The 17,108-nt window shown below is 41.6% G+C and overlaps 2 protein-coding genes and 2 long non-coding RNA genes across 5 annotated transcripts in view; 2 read left to right on the forward strand and 2 right to left on the reverse strand.

Moving 5' to 3' along the window:
- Positions 1–17,108, reverse strand: part of LOC138123483 (uncharacterized) — a 154,270-nt gene that overhangs the window by 70,987 nt on the left and 66,175 nt on the right. The gene's annotated exons all lie outside the window — the stretch shown is intronic.
- Positions 1,273–4,567, forward strand: LOC138128814 (uncharacterized). The gene is made up of 2 exons (XM_069045019.1): positions 1,273–1,549; positions 3,519–4,567. The coding sequence occupies exon 2, from the start codon at positions 3,521–3,523 to the stop codon at positions 4,565–4,567; it is 1,047 nt and encodes a 348-aa protein (XP_068901120.1). The 5' UTR covers positions 1,273–1,549; positions 3,519–3,520.
- The window catches only part of LOC138123342 (ras-related and estrogen-regulated growth inhibitor), a 70,545-nt gene continuing 65,580 nt past the window's right edge, over positions 12,144–17,108 (forward strand). Inside the window, exon 1 of one of the 2 annotated variants that reach the window (XM_069038008.1) lies at positions 12,144–12,347. In XM_069038008.1, the coding sequence (XP_068894109.1) occupies positions 12,260–12,347 (88 nt within the window). In that variant the 5' untranslated portion in view covers positions 12,144–12,259. The remainder of the gene's footprint in view (positions 12,348–17,108) is intronic. The other variant, XM_069037997.1, reaches the window with a different exon arrangement.
- Positions 13,385–13,830, reverse strand: LOC138141216 (uncharacterized). The gene is made up of 2 exons (XR_011163036.1): positions 13,590–13,830; positions 13,385–13,532 (listed from the first exon to the last, which is right to left on the reverse strand). It is a non-coding gene; the product is annotated as an uncharacterized lncRNA (long non-coding RNA).

Here is a 17,108-nt window from a genome sequence, read left to right on the forward strand (position 1 = left end):
TAACATAAAAACGCTTAACACCTTGTTGCGGGGGTTAAAGGAACGCCACTGGCGCCAAAGCGATGCGATACCCGGTGGGCCGTTCAAGGACGTTCGCGGTCATAAAAGGTTGCTGGAGAAGGAACGATTGGCATCACTTCACTTTCAATGCATTATCAGCATAGGGCGCTTTCCCTCCTCTTACTTTAACCTCCTTGGGTGTACCTCTCGTTGAAACGCACTATACCGGATATTTCACGAGTGATAATGAGCCCGGCGGAAAAGAAAATGAAACCCACAATACTCGTAGAGCTAAAGTCAAAACGAAACATAACATTACGTGGTTTGCGCAGAAGACGAATGTGGGATTTGTAGATCAGTTGAATCCAGCTTACGTATATGACAGTGGCGGAGTCAAAACATGTTTCTTTTGTTTACGTTATGCATGGTGTTAGGGGAATGTTCTGAAGATGAAGATAGTTTTCATTATTCTATTAGAGGTTCTACAACAAAAGTAGATCGTCCCGGTGTAGAATTTCTTTCATCAGATGAAGAAAATTGAGTTTTGGTTAAGTTTTTGCCCCTAAATTGATACGCCAGTGCCAGCGGTAAATTGGAGAGCGCGCATCCTAAGCTCCGCCAGGTCATGTTTCGTTTGACTTTACCTCTACATTGGATGTATTGGGGTTGCATTTTCTATTCCGCCGGGCTCATCATCACTTGTGAAATACCCTGTATTAGAAATAATTTCGAAATGCGGTCTTTAGAACAAAGAATTTATTTAATCCAGTGGTGGACTGGTTTTCGTCACATAATTACATAATTTTATGAAAAATTTCCCAACAGTTATGCATCACGCATGGGTGTGCAGAAGCTTATAAAAAAGTTTAATAAAAAGTGTAATTTACAAGAAATGTATAGTGAAGACCTGCCTAATAGTGCTGAAGAACTAAGACAGCGCATAAGAAACGCTGTAGCATCATTAATTCATTAACAATTGAAGAAATTCGAAATGGTTTTAAAGAACTTCGATATTGGGTTGAATAGAATAGTTTTATACCGTGAGTTTTTTTTTAAGACTGGCCATTGGGTTTTACATGCACATTTTTCAACCCCTTGTTAACTTTTATTTTTGGGAAAATTACAAAGCGTAGCGCTGTTTTTAGATTAAACAATAATGTTATCTAGTCATTTACTTTATTTTGTGATACCTAAATGGTTGCAATAGAGTAATAGACGATTTACAAAGAAAATGTTATTTGCAAAAAATTGTCTGAACATTACTTTAATAACAATAGTGAGATAGCCGAGTTTGAATTTAAACCAACCGCCAGCAAAAGCCAGGAAATTACCGGAGTGGGCACCACCAGCGACCACTGGGGGCGTAGGTGGAAGCCGACAGGGGATGAACGGCATGTTTTTTTTTTGGGACACTTCTCCCTTGTCTGTAGATGAGTGCAGAGGTACCCTGTGTGATTTTCTGTTTTTTGTGTGCTCTAACTGTGAGATTTTCGGTGTTTTCCGAATTCATTAGACGTTGTTGTTGTCCAGTCCTTCTGGTTTGAACTAGGTATGTTTGCGGTACTAAAATTATGTCTGTTTCGCACGGAATGTATTTTTAACGATTATAATTGTTCGCACGTGGTTTGTTGATGTGGCCACCATATTGTATAAAATCCGCAATTATCTCGACCATCCCCATGTATCACGCTTTTTAACGATTGTAAGCTTGCGAAGGAGAGTAAGGCAGCCTGGTTCTAGTTTTGCTAAATTTATAAAATCGTACGGATCCCGTTTTTTTTTGTAAAATCAGGTGTAACAATTCACTAACGTTCCTAAAAAGAAAAGAAAAGGACGACAAGTTTTTCGAATGGGTCTGGGGTTTTCATTTTTTTGTTATAAGCGCGCTCCCTCATTTTTGATCCCTTTTTTTTTACTATTCCGAGTGACGCTTTTGGTGTAACAAGTATCTATTTATTGCTTAACATTTTTAATCAAAATTTGAAAGTTTCCATTTTCCATCCCGGTAGCAACCAATTGGGTTTATATTTCAGATATCTGCGCGGGCTTTTCCTTATCCAGGGATCTTCTACATTTAGGTATTTTCATCGGTTAGTCCCGGGGCGCCCTCCATATTATTCAAGGGGGGCCCCTTGTCGATGATCCGGCTCTAATAGGCTAGGGTCGACTGGACTGTGTTTTTGTTTTATTGTTATGTATGTGTTATTGGTTGTTACCACTTTTCCATCCCAAACTGAAAGTGTTCTTAGATTACTCCGTCAACAAAGTTTTGTCGCGGTTTCGTTTACATTTTCCAGTTGCTGTAAATGTCAATTCTTCCTTATCGCGAGGGTCTCTCTCTGTTTGAGGGGTTTAGTTGCTCCTAACATCCAATCGTTGAACACGACCCCGCGGCCCCTCGTTTAACATGTTGTGCCCCAAGAGAGACCCGAAAACCATAACGCTTGGCGGGGCTTGCTGAATGCTGGTCCGCAACGTCGCTCATGGTGTAAGTTGAATCCGAGTTCCTTGGCACAGAACTTCCGGAATGGGAATCTGTTCTCGAAGTTTGTGGTACTTGACAAGCGTCGTTTGTTTTTGTTCTGAAATAGTCATATTCAATTCAACCGATGAACTTAGAGTACCTCAATTTGTTGACTTAACGTAAAGCAGTTAGGATTTTTCCCCTTAGCACTAAATCACGGGTAGGCGGGAAATGATAAAGTCGTAAGGATAGGTACCACAGACCCCCGGACCACCCAAAGCCACTCACTCCTTCTATAGCGTATCTGCCGTATTTTGTAAATTAACTTGGAAAAGAAAAAAAAAGAACATGCTGAAGTTCTCGCCTAGTGCCCGCTCTCGCTCGAACGGTCCGAAGTAACTGTTTTGTTTGTAATGTACATGACCCTCCTGTTTTTTTCTGAATTTGAATTGTGTTGTTTATGAAATCAGTTTTGCTCAATTCTCGCTAACTGTCCCGTCCTCGTTGTCTCTTCGGACTTGTTCGTATTTTCAGGAGAGGTTTTAGCGGAGCCTCATTCGGGGGTCTGGGAGAATGGCCAGAGCTCACCATTTTCCTAGAGTTCTAAATGAGTAGTCTTCTCACGTTTGAGGAGACTTGGGTGCCCTCTCCCGAGACGTTTGATTATTCATGAATCCCGGCGTTAACTAAAATCATAACTTTGAATAAATAGCTGGTTTTAATTATTGTGTTGTTTTATTTGCACTTTTCTGTGTGGTTCACAAACCCTGTTGGGACGAATCTGGTAATGTTCAATTTGTATAAAAAAAAACACAACGTAGGGAAATTAACGAGGTACGATCACGCGCTCTTGGCCATTTTTGAATTTCGCGGGTGTTATTTTCATTGCGTATGTTGGTAGAAAAAAAAAATGAGATGGACGCTTGGTGGGAAATTTGAATTACCCACTTGGTTCATCACAGAATTTGGTGCCGTGACCAGGATAACAGATTGTGAACCTTGTTAGAGTGCAAATTGTTAATAACAATAATCTGCTGTTTATGGTTTGAACTAGATATGGATCGAGAAATGAGTAATCCGAGGAAAGTACCACGGAAGAAGCAAAGACCGCTGTCAAACACGGTGATGTCTGAGCGGGAAAAGAAGCTGGCGGTGCTTCTGGAGAAGAAGCGTCAAATGGACTTGGAGATCGAAGCGCTCCAAGGGGAGCGACCAGAGACCGAGTCCGATCCAGGCCCATCCACCGTTGAAGAGTCGGCCGAAGAAGTGGAAGACCCGGCGAACAGGGCGAACTGGAGGAAGATCGCCTTGGCCCTCGCCGAAAGGGAGAGACCGGCGCCCGTGGCTGTCGCTACGATACAGCTTCCCTCGCTGGAGAAACCTAAGTTCTCGGCAGGACCGCGCGACAACCCCGTCCTGTTCTTGGAGAGGTTCGAGAGCTACTACGCCCAGGTCAGGGAGTATCGCCCTGACAAGTTGGACGAGGTGATCTCGTGCCTCTCTCGAGAGGCCGAGGACTTTGCGTTCGCCCATCGGCATATTTTAACGGATTTCCCGAGTTTCAGGGAGGAGTTCCTTAGGTTCTTCTGGTCGAAGGCCAAGCGCACGCAGCTCCGGAAGGAACTATTGGCGGAGCAATACGATCCGGCGCGGGGAACTTCGATGGTGCAGTTCTTCACGCGGCAGTACGGCCGGTTGAAGATGCTGTTCCCAGAGCAGGAGGAGGAAGAAGCGATCGACGACCTGATGGATGCGCTCCCGATGGCCGTGAAAGATGCCTGGACCGCGGTCCCGACGGAAGGGATTAATCTCCGGAGGACGCTCGAGTTCCTCACCAAACATTCGCGGCTACGTCCGGCAAAACGGAGTAGCGGATGGGAACCACCAGCGAAGCGGAGTGGCGGTTGGGAATCGTCGGCGAAGAGGAGCAGCAGGTCTGACCCTCGGGACAGGCAAGCGCAGATGGCGTCCTCTTCTGGACAGGCGCAAGGGTCGCGGTCGTCTGGCCCACCGCCAAAAGTCTCGGTGCCGCAGATTGGAATCAACCCTTTTTCGTTTCCGCCACCGAATTTCAATTCGGGAAACGGGAGACGAGCATGCTAGGAAGGCAAGCATGTTCATCCAGTTATTCAAGACCTTCAAAGATAACCTGTCCCCTCATTTCGTTTGTGCCTGCTGGGTTTGAGTCCGCCGATTCGAATCATGGTAGTCATTGTTCACTTTTCAGTGGTCCGTTCTGGAGGATTGGTCAGTTGTCCCGCTTATCCAGGAGAGCTCTGAAGCAGTCGTACGACAGGGGTTTCCGTCAGATCCGAGGCATGGGCTGGAATGGCCGCGGGCTTGGAGTTTCAGGTGACGGACCGCGTGAGCCCCTGGGCGTGATCCTTCGACCGGGGATTCCAGTGTTGCGGCGGGAGCTTCTTCTTGGCGACAGCCGAGACCTAGATGTCACCATCCTTCGCCAGCAACCTCCCGAGTGCGTGACGACCGCAAACAGGTTTTCCATCCTGCCCCAGCTCTCCATTTCAATCTGCGGCCAGGAGTTTCTTGCTTTACTCGATTCGGGTAGCGAAGTCACGTGTATCAGCGAGGATGATTTCAAGGTCTTGTCCGCGGAGTCGAGAATCCCCACGTTGCCCGTGTCGTCAACCCACCTTCGAGGAGTTACAGGTCAGAGCCCTCGAATCAAAATGCAGGCTTTCTTGCAGTTTGCGATTGGAAAGGCTATCAACTCGTCGGCGATTTTCTTGGTCGTGAAAAACCTCGTCAGACCGGTTATCCTGGGTATGGACTGGCTGTTGAGCGTCAACGCTTCTTTGGATCTTCACCAAAGTCTGCTGTCTCTCGACAGCAACGGTGCCCAATTTTCGATACCATTTCACGTTGACGCTGTCGTGTGTGACCCGGAGGCCTCGACACATGTGACGTGTTCTGCGCTGTCTGTGCGAGGACTTCCAATCCAATTGGCTAAATCCGTCACACCACTATCTGTTTTGAAGGAGAAGGTCGAAGCCATCTCATCATTGACCGATTCCCAAAGGCAAGATTTGTTCCGGGTTTTGTCCAACCACCAGGTCGTTTTCAACGAACTCCCCGGTCGCACCGACAAGTATGTGCATGTCATCAAAATGCACGACACCACCCCGTTCCTGACAAAGGGCTACCCCATTGCGTTCAGTCTGCGCCCCGAGGTCGAGGCTGTCATCGAACAGATGCTAGCGCTGGGAGTGATCAAACGTGAGGCTTCCCCGTTTGCGTCACCCTTGACGGTGGTGCGAAAGAAGGATGGTTCCGTAAGAATCTGTTTGGATGCCCGTGGGGTGAATCAGCGGATGGTGGCCGATTGTGAGACCCCTAGACCGCCAGAAGATCTTCTTCAATCGTTCCAAAGCGTCCGTTTCATGTCAACGATTGACCTTCGCTCGTCTTATTGGCAAATTCCCCTGAGCCCGGAGAGCACCCAGTACACTGCTTTCTTGTTCAACGGTCAATCGTACACCTACCAGGTGCTGCCTTTCGGGTTGAAAACGGCTGTTGGCTCTTTCAGTCGGGCGATGAACGTCATCTTGGGTCCAGAGGTGCGGGAATTCACCGTAAATTACATCGATGATTTGTTGATCGTGTCGGATTCTTTCGAGCAGCATCTCCAGCACCTGGATAAGGTTTTGTCTCGTCTCCAAGACGCCAAAATGACCATTAATCTGGAAAAATCTTCTTTCCTACAAGAGGAAGTCCGATTTTTGGGACATATTTTGTCGTCGAACGGGGTTGGCACGGATCCAGAAAAGGTAAGGGCCATCCAGGAATTCCCTGTGCCAAAAACGCCGAAACATCTCCGAGCATTTTTGGGTTTGTGTGGATACTACAGACGGTTCAGTGACCGCTATAGCGATGCCGTCGTTCCTCTCACCAGGTTGCTACGGAAGGACACCAGATGGCAGTGGACCGCTGTTGAGCAGGGGGCGTTTGACCAGACCAGGGAACTCTTCTTAGACACCGTCTTGTTGAAATTCCCGGATTTTAGCAAAACTTTCTATTTACAGACAGACGGTTCCGGGGTCGCTTTAGGTGTCGAACTTTATCAGCTTCTGGATGACGGAGAACACGGTGTGATTGGGTTTGCAAGTCGTATTCTGAGGGGTCCAGAACTTTTGTACACCGTGACAGAGAAGGAACTTTTGGCGATCATTTTTGGGCTCCAAAAGTACCGTACCATTCTGTTGGGTCACCGGCTAGTCATCCGAACGGATCATTATGCCCTCAAGTTCCTCAAGCAGTGTCGTCTTCTAAACGATCGTCTCACGCGGTGGTCGTTGCTGCTAAACGAATTCGATTATGACGTTGAGCATATTCCAGGGAAACAAAATGTCGTGGCGGACACGCTTTCCCGGTACCCGCCGGGGTCTAGTGGCCTGGCCGGGCGTTCCCAAAATTGCCCCGTTGTTGCTCCGGTTCTGACATCTGGGGGCGAGGCCATTTCGGCCGTCTTCGAAGCTTCCGGTTTGCGAGAACTGGGTGATCATTTCACCAATTTGAGACAGCTCCAACTGGACGATATTTTTCTCGGACCCATGTTCCGGGCGAAGTTGGGCGAAGGGGTCGCCGTAGAGGGAAACCGATTCGATGACAAGTTGAGGGTCCATCAAGGCATTCTCATTTTTGTACAGCCGGATGACAGCACTCCCAGACTTGCCCTTCCCCAGGTGCTGACCGAGGAAGTCATCCAAGCCTTTCATGAACAGTATGGCCATTTTGGAGTTTCGAAAGTCTATTCCATGGTAAGGCGTTATTTCTTTTTCCAAAACATGCGGCGCCGAATCGAACGCTTGGTGAAATCTTGTGATCTTTGTCAAAAGACCAAGTATCCGAACCGCGGCCTGTGTGGCGAGATGAATGCCATCATTGCAGGAAATCCTGGTGACTTGGTGACTGTGGATTATTACGGACCCCTTCCTCCAAGCCGATCCCGGGTTTCGTATATTCTGGTCGTCATTGATGCTTTCTCCAAGTTTGTCAAGCTGTACCCGCTCCGTCGGGCACAGGCAAGGATCTCGGTGAGAAGGGTCGTGGAAGATTTTCATCGTGTTGTTCCCATCAAGGTTATTTTGAGTGATCATGGGACTCAATTTCAGTCTCGACTCTGGCAGGACACCTTACGCCAGTGGGGCATCACACCCACAATGTCGTCTATTCGCCATCCTCAGTCGAACCCCACGGAACGGGTGATGAAAGAGTTAGGTCGTCTTTTCCGGGCTTATTGCCATAATGCTCATGCTAATTGGGCCTCGGTTTTGTCTAGCATTGAGCTACTCTTCAACACCACAACCCATTCCAGCACGGGGTTTTCACCCTACGAGGTCATCTTTGGAAGGAATCCGACTAATCCCTTGTCCAGATTAATCGAGCCTTTACTTCCAGCTGTCGATCCGAAGCCTCTGGAACAAATCCGCGAGGAAGCGCGCGCTAACCTACGGCGTACCGCAGAGCAACGGAGGAATTCCCGGAGGGGTAGTTACGATACTTTTCAGGTTGGGGATCTGGTTCTTCTCCGGGAAAATCCTGTGTCTGATGCAGCTGGTAGAGTATTTGCCAAATTCTGTCTCCTCTATTCCGGACCGTACCTAATATCCGAAAGACCTTATCCTAATGTCTATACCCTCAGTGATCCTACCACAGGTACTGTAAAAGGTAAATATAACATCGTGAATCTCAAGCTGTATTTCCGTCGAGCATAGTACTGCCTATTTTTTTTTTCTTTTCTTTTCATGTTACATGTCGATCCTCTTTCTCCTTGTGACGGACCAACCGGGGAGGCGTGATTTTAGCAGGATGTTACGAGATGCTCGGTGTCCCCGACACCACCGCCACTGCCGAAAAAGGTAACTCTGATATCGTATGCTTTAGTTGACCAAAGGACCGGATACTGTTCCTATTTTATTTTAGCTCCCTTCGTTCGTGCTCGGGACGGCTTTTGGGACACTGGAGCTTGGGCTTGATGAGTACGCCGCTCTTCACGACGACGAGAGCCACTGGTAAGCGCGGTCGAGGACAAGAAACTACAACCACCGACAGGAAGTGTCTTCCTTGTTGTGATGCTCTCCACGCCGAAGACACTTGGGGGCGTCTGAGATAGCCGAGTTTGAATTTAAACCAACCGCCAGCAAAAGCCAGGAAATTACCGGAGTGGGCACCACCAGCGACCACTGGGGGCGTAGGTGGAAGCCGACAGGGGATGAACGGCATGTTTTTTTTTTGGGACACTTCTCCCTTGTCTGTAGATGAGTGCAGAGGTACCCTGTGTGATTTTCTGTTTTTTGTGTGCTCTAACTGTGAGATTTTCGGTGTTTTCCGAATTCATTAGACGTTGTTGTTGTCCAGTCCTTCTGGTTTGAACTAGGTATGTTTGCGGTACTAAAATTATGTCTGTTTCGCACGGAATGTATTTTTAACGATTATAATTGTTCGCACGTGGTTTGTTGATGTGGCCACCATATTGTATAAAATCCGCAATTATCTCGACCATCCCCATGTATCACGCTTTTTAACGATTGTAAGCTTGCGAAGGAGAGTAAGGCAGCCTGGTTCTAGTTTTGCTAAATTTATAAAATCGTACGGATCCCGTTTTTTTTTGTAAAATCAGGTGTAACAATTCACTAACGTTCCTAAAAAGAAAAGAAAAGGACGACAAGTTTTTCGAATGGGTCTGGGGTTTTCATTTTTTTGTTATAAGCGCGCTCCCTCATTTTTGATCCTTTTTTTTTTACTATTCCGAGTGACGCTTTTGGTGTAACAAGTATCTATTTATTACTTAACATTTTTAATCAAAATTTGAAAGTTTCCATTTTCCATCCCGGTAGCAACCAATTGGGTTTATATTTCAGATATCTGCGCGGGCTTTTCCTTATCCAGGGATCTTCTACATTTAGGTATTTTCATCGGTTAGTCCCGGGGCGCCCTCCATATTATTCAAGGGGGGCCCCTTGTCGATGATCCGGCTCTAATAGGCTAGGGTCGACTGGACTGTGTTTTTGTTTTATTGTTATGTATGTGTTATTGGTTGTTACCACTTTTCCATCCCAAACTGAAAGTGTTCTTAGATTACTCCGTCAACAAAGTTTTGTCGCGGTTTCGTTTACATTTTCCAGTTGCTGTAAATGTCAATTCTTCCTTATCGCGAGGGTCTCTCTCTGTTTGAGGGGTTTAGTTGCTCCTAACATCCAATCGTTGAACACGACCCCGCGGCCCCTCGTTTAACATGTTGTGCCCCAAGAGAGACCCGAAAACCATAACGCTTGGCGGGGCTTGCTGAATGCTGGTCCGCAACGTCGCTCATGGTGTAAGTTGAATCCGAGTTCCTTGGCACAGAACTTCCGGAATGGGAATCTGTTCTCGAAGTTTGTGGTACTTGACAAGCGTCGTTTGTTTTTGTTCTGAAATAGTCATATTCAATTCAACCGATGAACTTAGAGTACCTCAATTTGTTGACTTAACGTAAAGCAGTTAGGATTTTTCCCCTTAGCACTAAATCACGGGTAGGCGGGAAATGATAAAGTCGTAAGGATAGGTACCACAGACCCCCGGACCACCCAAAGCCACTCACTCCTTCTATAGCGTATCTGCCGTATTTTGTAAATTAACTTGGAAAAGAAAAAAAAAGAACATGCTGAAGTTCTCGCCTAGTGCCCGCTCTCGCTCGAACGGTCCGAAGTAACTGTTTTGTTTGTAATGTACATGACCCTCCTGTTTTTTTCTGAATTTGAATTGTGTTGTTTATGAAATCAGTTTTGCTCAATTCTCGCTAACTGTCCCGTCCACGTTGTCTCTTCGGACTTGTTCGTATTTTCAGGAGAGGTTTTAGCGGAGCCTCATTCGGGGGTCTGGGAGAATGGCCAGAGCTCACCATTTTCCTAGAGTTCTAAATGAGTAGTCTTCTCACGTTTGAGGAGACTTGGGTGCCCTCTCCCGAGACGTTTGATTATTCATGAATCCCGGCGTTAACTAAAATCATAACTTTGAATAAATAGCTGGTTTTAATTATTGTGTTGTTTTATTTGCACTTTTCTGTGTGGTTCACAAACCCTGTTGGGACGAATCTGGTAATGTTCAATTTGTATAAAAAAAAACACAACGTAGGGAAATTAACGAGGTACGATCACGCGCTCTTGGCCATTTTTGAATTTCGCGGGTGTTATTTTCATTGCGTATGTTGGTAGAAAAAAAAAATGAGATGGACGCTTGGTGGGAAATTTGAATTACCCACTTGGTTCATCACAATAGATTCATTATTTATGTTATAACAAGGTTCTTTACTTCAATAAAAATTAAATGAAATGTTCAAAATGGCCTCCATAGACATCTAAGCAATTACACAATCAATTACATATCAAAATTACAAATTTCAGGTGAAATTTTAGCCTACTGAAAATTTAAAATTGAAGCAAACGGAATTCAAAAAACGTCTTTTTGCTAGCTTATTCCTTGCTTCTGGTTATTAAACTGAAGTTTAATATAATAATTATGATATCCCACAACTTTACTACAAAACTGCGTTGAATATTTTCATGAGGGCAAATATTAGCATGTAAAACCCTATACCCAGTCCTAAAAAAACCCACGGGAATCAATTACCGTTTGATTTAAAAAAAAAAAAGTAAAACATTTTTTCTGTCTTCCTCTGTCTTGAAGAAGACCAGAAATGCGAGTTTCAAATGAAACAAAAATGTTGTTCCTCTGAAGTTTTCGTGTAAAATCAGAAATATTTTTTTCCTCTTGTGAACTCAATCCGGGGACGTACTGTACTTTTTTGTATTTTTTTTTTTTTTTTGTTTAATCGTAGTTCATAGAGACATTTGTACCCTTCTGTGTTTTTTTTATACTATCCCACCTCCACCCGGCAGCACGGCAATTTCGCCGGAGTACATACACTATTACGGATATTACTGTCAAGTAATAGTGCAGTGCTTATCAACATTACCGGCGTCTCGCCTCCGCATTTTGACTTTGTTGTGTATTATGTTCTGTAAAATTTGTTACACAGTCTAGGACTGGTTTACAAATCTATGAGGGGCATGGTGACCAACTCAATAGACCGGGACCAGTGGCTTAACGTGACTTCCGAATCACGAGACAGAATATAGCCTTTTTTTATTATTTTAAATTTCGCCCTGGGTCGGAATCGAACCCGCGACCCTCGCGTCCCTGAGCCGAAACGGACTCCCTTAGGCTATATTATGCCTAAAAATTTGTAACCCAGTCTAGGACTGGTTTACAAATCTATGAGGGGCATGATGACCAACTCAATAGACCGGGACCAATGGCTTAACGTGACTTCCGAATCACGAGACAGAATATAGCCTTTTTTTTAAATTTCGCCCTGGGTCAGAATCGAACCCGCGACCCTCGCGTCCCTGAGCCGAAACGTACTCCCTTAGGCTATATTATATTGAATATTTTTATTATTATTAAGCTTTTAACATATTTCCTATTTCATTTATTTTTCTGCTTTAAAAACTTTAAATTACTTTAAACCTACCTGGCGAGTGGCGACTAGATTACGTTTGTTTAAAATTGTGAACGTAAAATTTATACGCACATTGATCCAGCTGTACGAGAGAAGCCGAGCTTTTATTCTCTCTGATTTGAAGCGATTCGTCTACGTCATCTAATTTCTGCTTTAAGTTTGAAATTATTTTTAGAATATCTAAAATATGAGTTTCTGAACGTCGGAGATCTTACATCTGAGTGCAGTACGAACTTCGCAAAAAGTTGTGTGTTTGTTAGTGAGCGTTGGAGAATATGAACACAAAAGTAATGAGACGAAAAAAATCATCTCTTTCTGAGGTAAAAGTGGCTGTTATTGGAGCTCCAGGTGTAGGAAAAACAGGTAACGTTTTAAACCAATAACTGTTGTACAATTTTTGGAATTTTATTTAATTTCATTCTACTAAGGGCCGGTTGCACCAACGTGAGTTAAATTCAACTACAGATTAAAATATACGAAAACATTGTTATAACAATAGGTAACTAAAATAACCAAGCATTTTAACTGGCGTTGGTGCAACCGACCCTTAATTACTTTATTAAATAGGTATGAAAAATATTGTTCTTTTTTAATATTTGAAATTATGTTCACGGAACTCAAATTAATTTACATAAATTTGCTCTCATACTCATATCGAACATAGTATTTAAGACATAGCCCATACATAGATAAAATTACACTCAACTGAAATAACTTCAATACTGAGATTTATTTTTAATTGATTTATTTTTAAATTTGAACGAACGTATACTGGAAAATTTGGAATAAATATTTATCATTTCTAAGATTCACTTCTAAATTATTTGAAAGTTAAAAATATTGTTTTGAATTTAAGTGATATTAACAATAATATTTAAAAGATGAAAAAACGCAATGAAAAAACAATGGTTTTCTAAAGTAAACCACAAACAATCGTGCACGTCAAGTTTATTAAAATGTAACTGAAAAGTGTGGAAGAATACGCTTATAAATTACATAATATTTATAACTTGTCGGTATTTGGCACTTACAGACTCAGGGGTCCTTTCGATAAGGTAAACACGAATATATTGTTAGCAAGGGCGTAGCAATGAATTTTCGCTGGGGTGGGCCAGATTTTAATAGTAAAGTCCCTTCACGTTGGATTTTCCTCTCAAGGTCAAATAATTTAATTTTTTGGCCCTGTAATTATGTTTTGTAAATACAGAGTGATCAACAAGAAACCAAATCAAGAGTGCTACCTCATCTTTTATTTTATCGAAACGTACGTCGTATACTAATCAGACACTTTTATATAATTGCTGTGCACTCGTTTTGTTGGTTGCCTACCTCTCAAAAATCTATTATTAATTGCCTTTATAAATTGTTTGTAATTCATGAATAATGGATTTAAAAGGAAGTTATTATTAATTATTATTTATTACTGATTAAGGAAAAAACACACAGTTACATAAAATTCCTTCATAAGGCACGTAATCTTTGGTTACAAAATTTTAATTGTATAATAAAATTTACATTATTTTTCAGAATTCTTTGTTTTGTTGTTTTCTGTAAGAAAAGTGCTAAAGTTATTATTCTCACATTTTTGGTTAATTGAGAACTTACTCGTATCTTTTCTAGCAGTTTAATTAAAACATTTAAATTATTCCAAGGTCAAAAAATAAGTTTTCACAAAAACTGCTCCAAATGTTCTCCATTGTGGTCCAGAAAGAGTCAAACTCGCCTCTCATATTTTCCAAAAACACTTATGAAGCTGTCAGGTGAAATGGACTGCCAAAATTCATTTATGGTGAAAATTTCTTTAAGGTAATGTGTGGGTTTTATTTCTTGCAACACACAAGGGAAACAAAATTTTTGCAATAAGTGCATTAACTCAATTTAATTTGCAGTCTTAAACGCCTTATGGAAGTTGAGGGATGTTCCTTGATAATTTGTCGAACATTTTGCACCATTTCTAAAATTTGAACTAAGGACTGACCTGACTTCTTCTTAATGATGGATTATGATTCACTAAAATTAGGCATTATAATTTTAAGACATTGATAAACTTGTTAATAACGAATACCATCAGGTTCAGACATTTGGCTTGAAATTCTTCAGTGTAAGGGGGTACAAAGTAAGGCCAGTCTTCACTTTCTTGTTTCACCCTCTTTCGAAAATAATCTAATAAAAATGCCTTCTCTTTAATGGTAAAACCCATTTTACAACTTATTCTGGGATAATTATTGCTTACAATTCCAATAAACGTCTGTAAATATTGCCGAAATCGAAGATTTGTTTTTTAGGTTAAATCACTTAAATTGTCAACAACAACAACCTTGAATTTTGAAATGTGACATTTAAACGAAACATCTCCGTACCAGTGGCGTCGCGTTTGGCAATAAAGCTGATAATTTACTTACTCTTACAAATGTAAAATGTTGCTCTTATTTATCTTATAAATTGTTTCCCTTATCTTATAATAATAATAAAATGCACAATTATAATTCCAACGTCTAAAATTCATGAGGTATGATTTATTATAAACTAGCGTTTGAGACCACAAATTGTCTACGGCCATGCTTTGAACGCTTATTTGCGTATGATTCTGCTACGACGTGACCGATAATTTGCAACGCTTGCTCTGATTTGGATTCTTGTTGATCACTCTGTAGTGACATGCAGCTAACCAACATAATGCGATTTAGCAATGCTCAATCCAACCTGTACGGTGTTTACCTGCATGTCACTATTTACAGAACATAATTAAAGAGCCAAAAAATTTAATTATTTGACCTTGAGAGGAAAATCCAACAAATGGACTTTACATACTTACATAGTGTATTTAACGAATTTGTGTGTAAATTGGGCTTTGTTTGGCATGAGTGGGCCTACGAGTGCCAAAAAAAGCCCAATTTACACAGGAACGAGTTGAATACAAAGTTGTTTTCTTCGACAAGCCTATTAAAGGCTCAAATCGCTCAAAATCTGTAAATTAGCTTGACGGTTCGTTTTGACAAGTTGTGACATTTATCAAAATCCGTTAACACAGGAGAACATTCTCAAATTCTGGCGGTGTCGAACAAAAAACCACTTTTAAACCACCGCTGCTGACCGACCACAGACATAGATCTACATAGATTAAGTTAAGCCTGTGAAAGAAAATTGATATAATCACTGAATAAACTCCGAATTTTTCGAGCATTTTTATCATTCCATTCAGCGCTTTCGTGTTTGATTCTTTTTTTAGATTATTGCAGATGTATTTTGTTTTTAATAAGTGTTTCACTTTTATTCTGGGGTGGGCCAGAAAAATTCTGGGGTGGGCCGGGCCCACCTGCCCCGCCCCCCCTTTGCTACGCCCTTGAATTTGTTAGTACTTTTCAGTTTATTTGAAATTATATTATTTTGTTATTATCAAATATTTAAAATTTGTCATAAATATGATAGTTTAATCATTTTTACTACCTATCTAAGTATTTAATTAATTTTTCCCCGCTGAAACTGTAAATAGTGTGTCTAAGTATGTAATTAGTAGTAAGTAATGAATTGTTTTCAATTATGGAAGTGGAAACGGTGCAAGCATTCGGGGCACTTTTCCAGGTTCCGCATTATTATCGGAAATTTTTGTATTGTAAAACAAAAATATTATGTACTTATACAGACTTATTTTACATATTTACATGTAAGGATAAGCTTAGGCTAGCAGCTAGGGCAGGCTCAAAATTTTCCAGGGCAGGCTCTGCCTGCCCTGGCGTACCTCTGACTGCGGCCCTCTCGTATGTATTTACATATTATGTAAAGAAATGGTAAAGGTAGAAGATGTAAAAGAACTTCTTATTTAATGCAGACAAGATATACGACTACGGTGTTTTTTTTTTTAATTTGGCGTCGAAGGAGATGTTGTTTGTGAAAGCACTATACGGATAACGGATCACCGATCAGCTGTTTAAATCTTACGCTTTTACACGAACGGTGGGTTCTCAATCGACTCTCCAACGCCAACTTTGACGCTAAATTAAAAAAAAACCTTTACATTTGTGTTCAAAATTAAGGATCTAGAATTTAAATGTTTAAACAAATAATAAGCACCTATTATTTTGATATTTTATTTATTAATTATTTTTGTGTTAATTTTGTATTGTTCTACGGGTGCATATGATTGATAATAAATTTATTATTATTATTTAAAACGGCATAGAAGCCCAACGGATATTGCTATCAAGTAATGATAATTCCTGTGTAAGTACTATTATTTATATTACCATTTATTTTGCTACTTCCACTTTTAAATGATGAAACTATGAAACAAATTAACGCGGTTTCCGCGGCAGCCACTATTATTATCATTTATTATTGTTATGTTTTGACCCACCACACAACCTGTGACATGACATTCAGGTGTGATTAATTTATTTAAGGATATTGTTATCAATAATGGTAAAATGCATTCTAAAAACTGAATGTACTTATAGTCCAGTCAATATAAACATTCGACCTTGCAAAAGGTCATGTAGTTCTGATTTTTTAATATGTTCTTTGGACTTCAGCCAAGAGTAAAAAACCAAATTTGCAACTTCGAAAGACTTGTGCGCGCTGCGTGGTAACCGAAGAACAGCAAAATTTTCGCACTATTTTCAGTTTTTGCTCAATATCTCTTAAGACATGAGTCTAACAGAAAAAGTTGATTTCAACTAGATTAAATTCACTTCAGTTTGAGGCCTAAGCAAACTTTGTGCGTCCAGCAGTTTCCGAGATACAGCTCTTCAAAAATTGGGTATTTTTTCCAAGAAGTGAAATTTTTTTGTTTATTTCTCTTTTTTTATTAAATATCGTCAAAAATACTCGCCCAGTGAGAATGAACAATGAACTTGAAGCGTATTTATTTAGCTTTAAACTGAGATCTGATGGGCAGCTGCAGGTCCAATGCTTCTCTAAAAAGTGGCATATAACCGAAAACCTCGAAAACGGGAATTTGGGAAAAATAAATGAAAACAACTTTTCAGCGCATCAAACATCACGTATAGGGCCTAAACCCATAAAATAAATTATTTTAACGTAATTTAGTATCTGTGGTTAACAACTTGAATAGAGTCTGTGAAGTCGGTGGAAAAATACTGCCCTCAGCGCCAGACTTGTTCTGAT

The sequence above is a fragment of the Tenebrio molitor genome, chromosome 1, assembly GCF_963966145.1.
Source record: "Tenebrio molitor chromosome 1, icTenMoli1.1, whole genome shotgun sequence".
Classification (NCBI taxonomy): domain Eukaryota; kingdom Metazoa; phylum Arthropoda; class Insecta; order Coleoptera; family Tenebrionidae; genus Tenebrio; species Tenebrio molitor.

What these genes read in the sequence shown, in the direction of transcription:
- LOC138128814 (XM_069045019.1), top strand. Translation starts at nt 3,521, where the DNA reads ATGGATCGAGAAATGAGTAATCCGAGGAAAGTACCACGGAAGAAGCAA.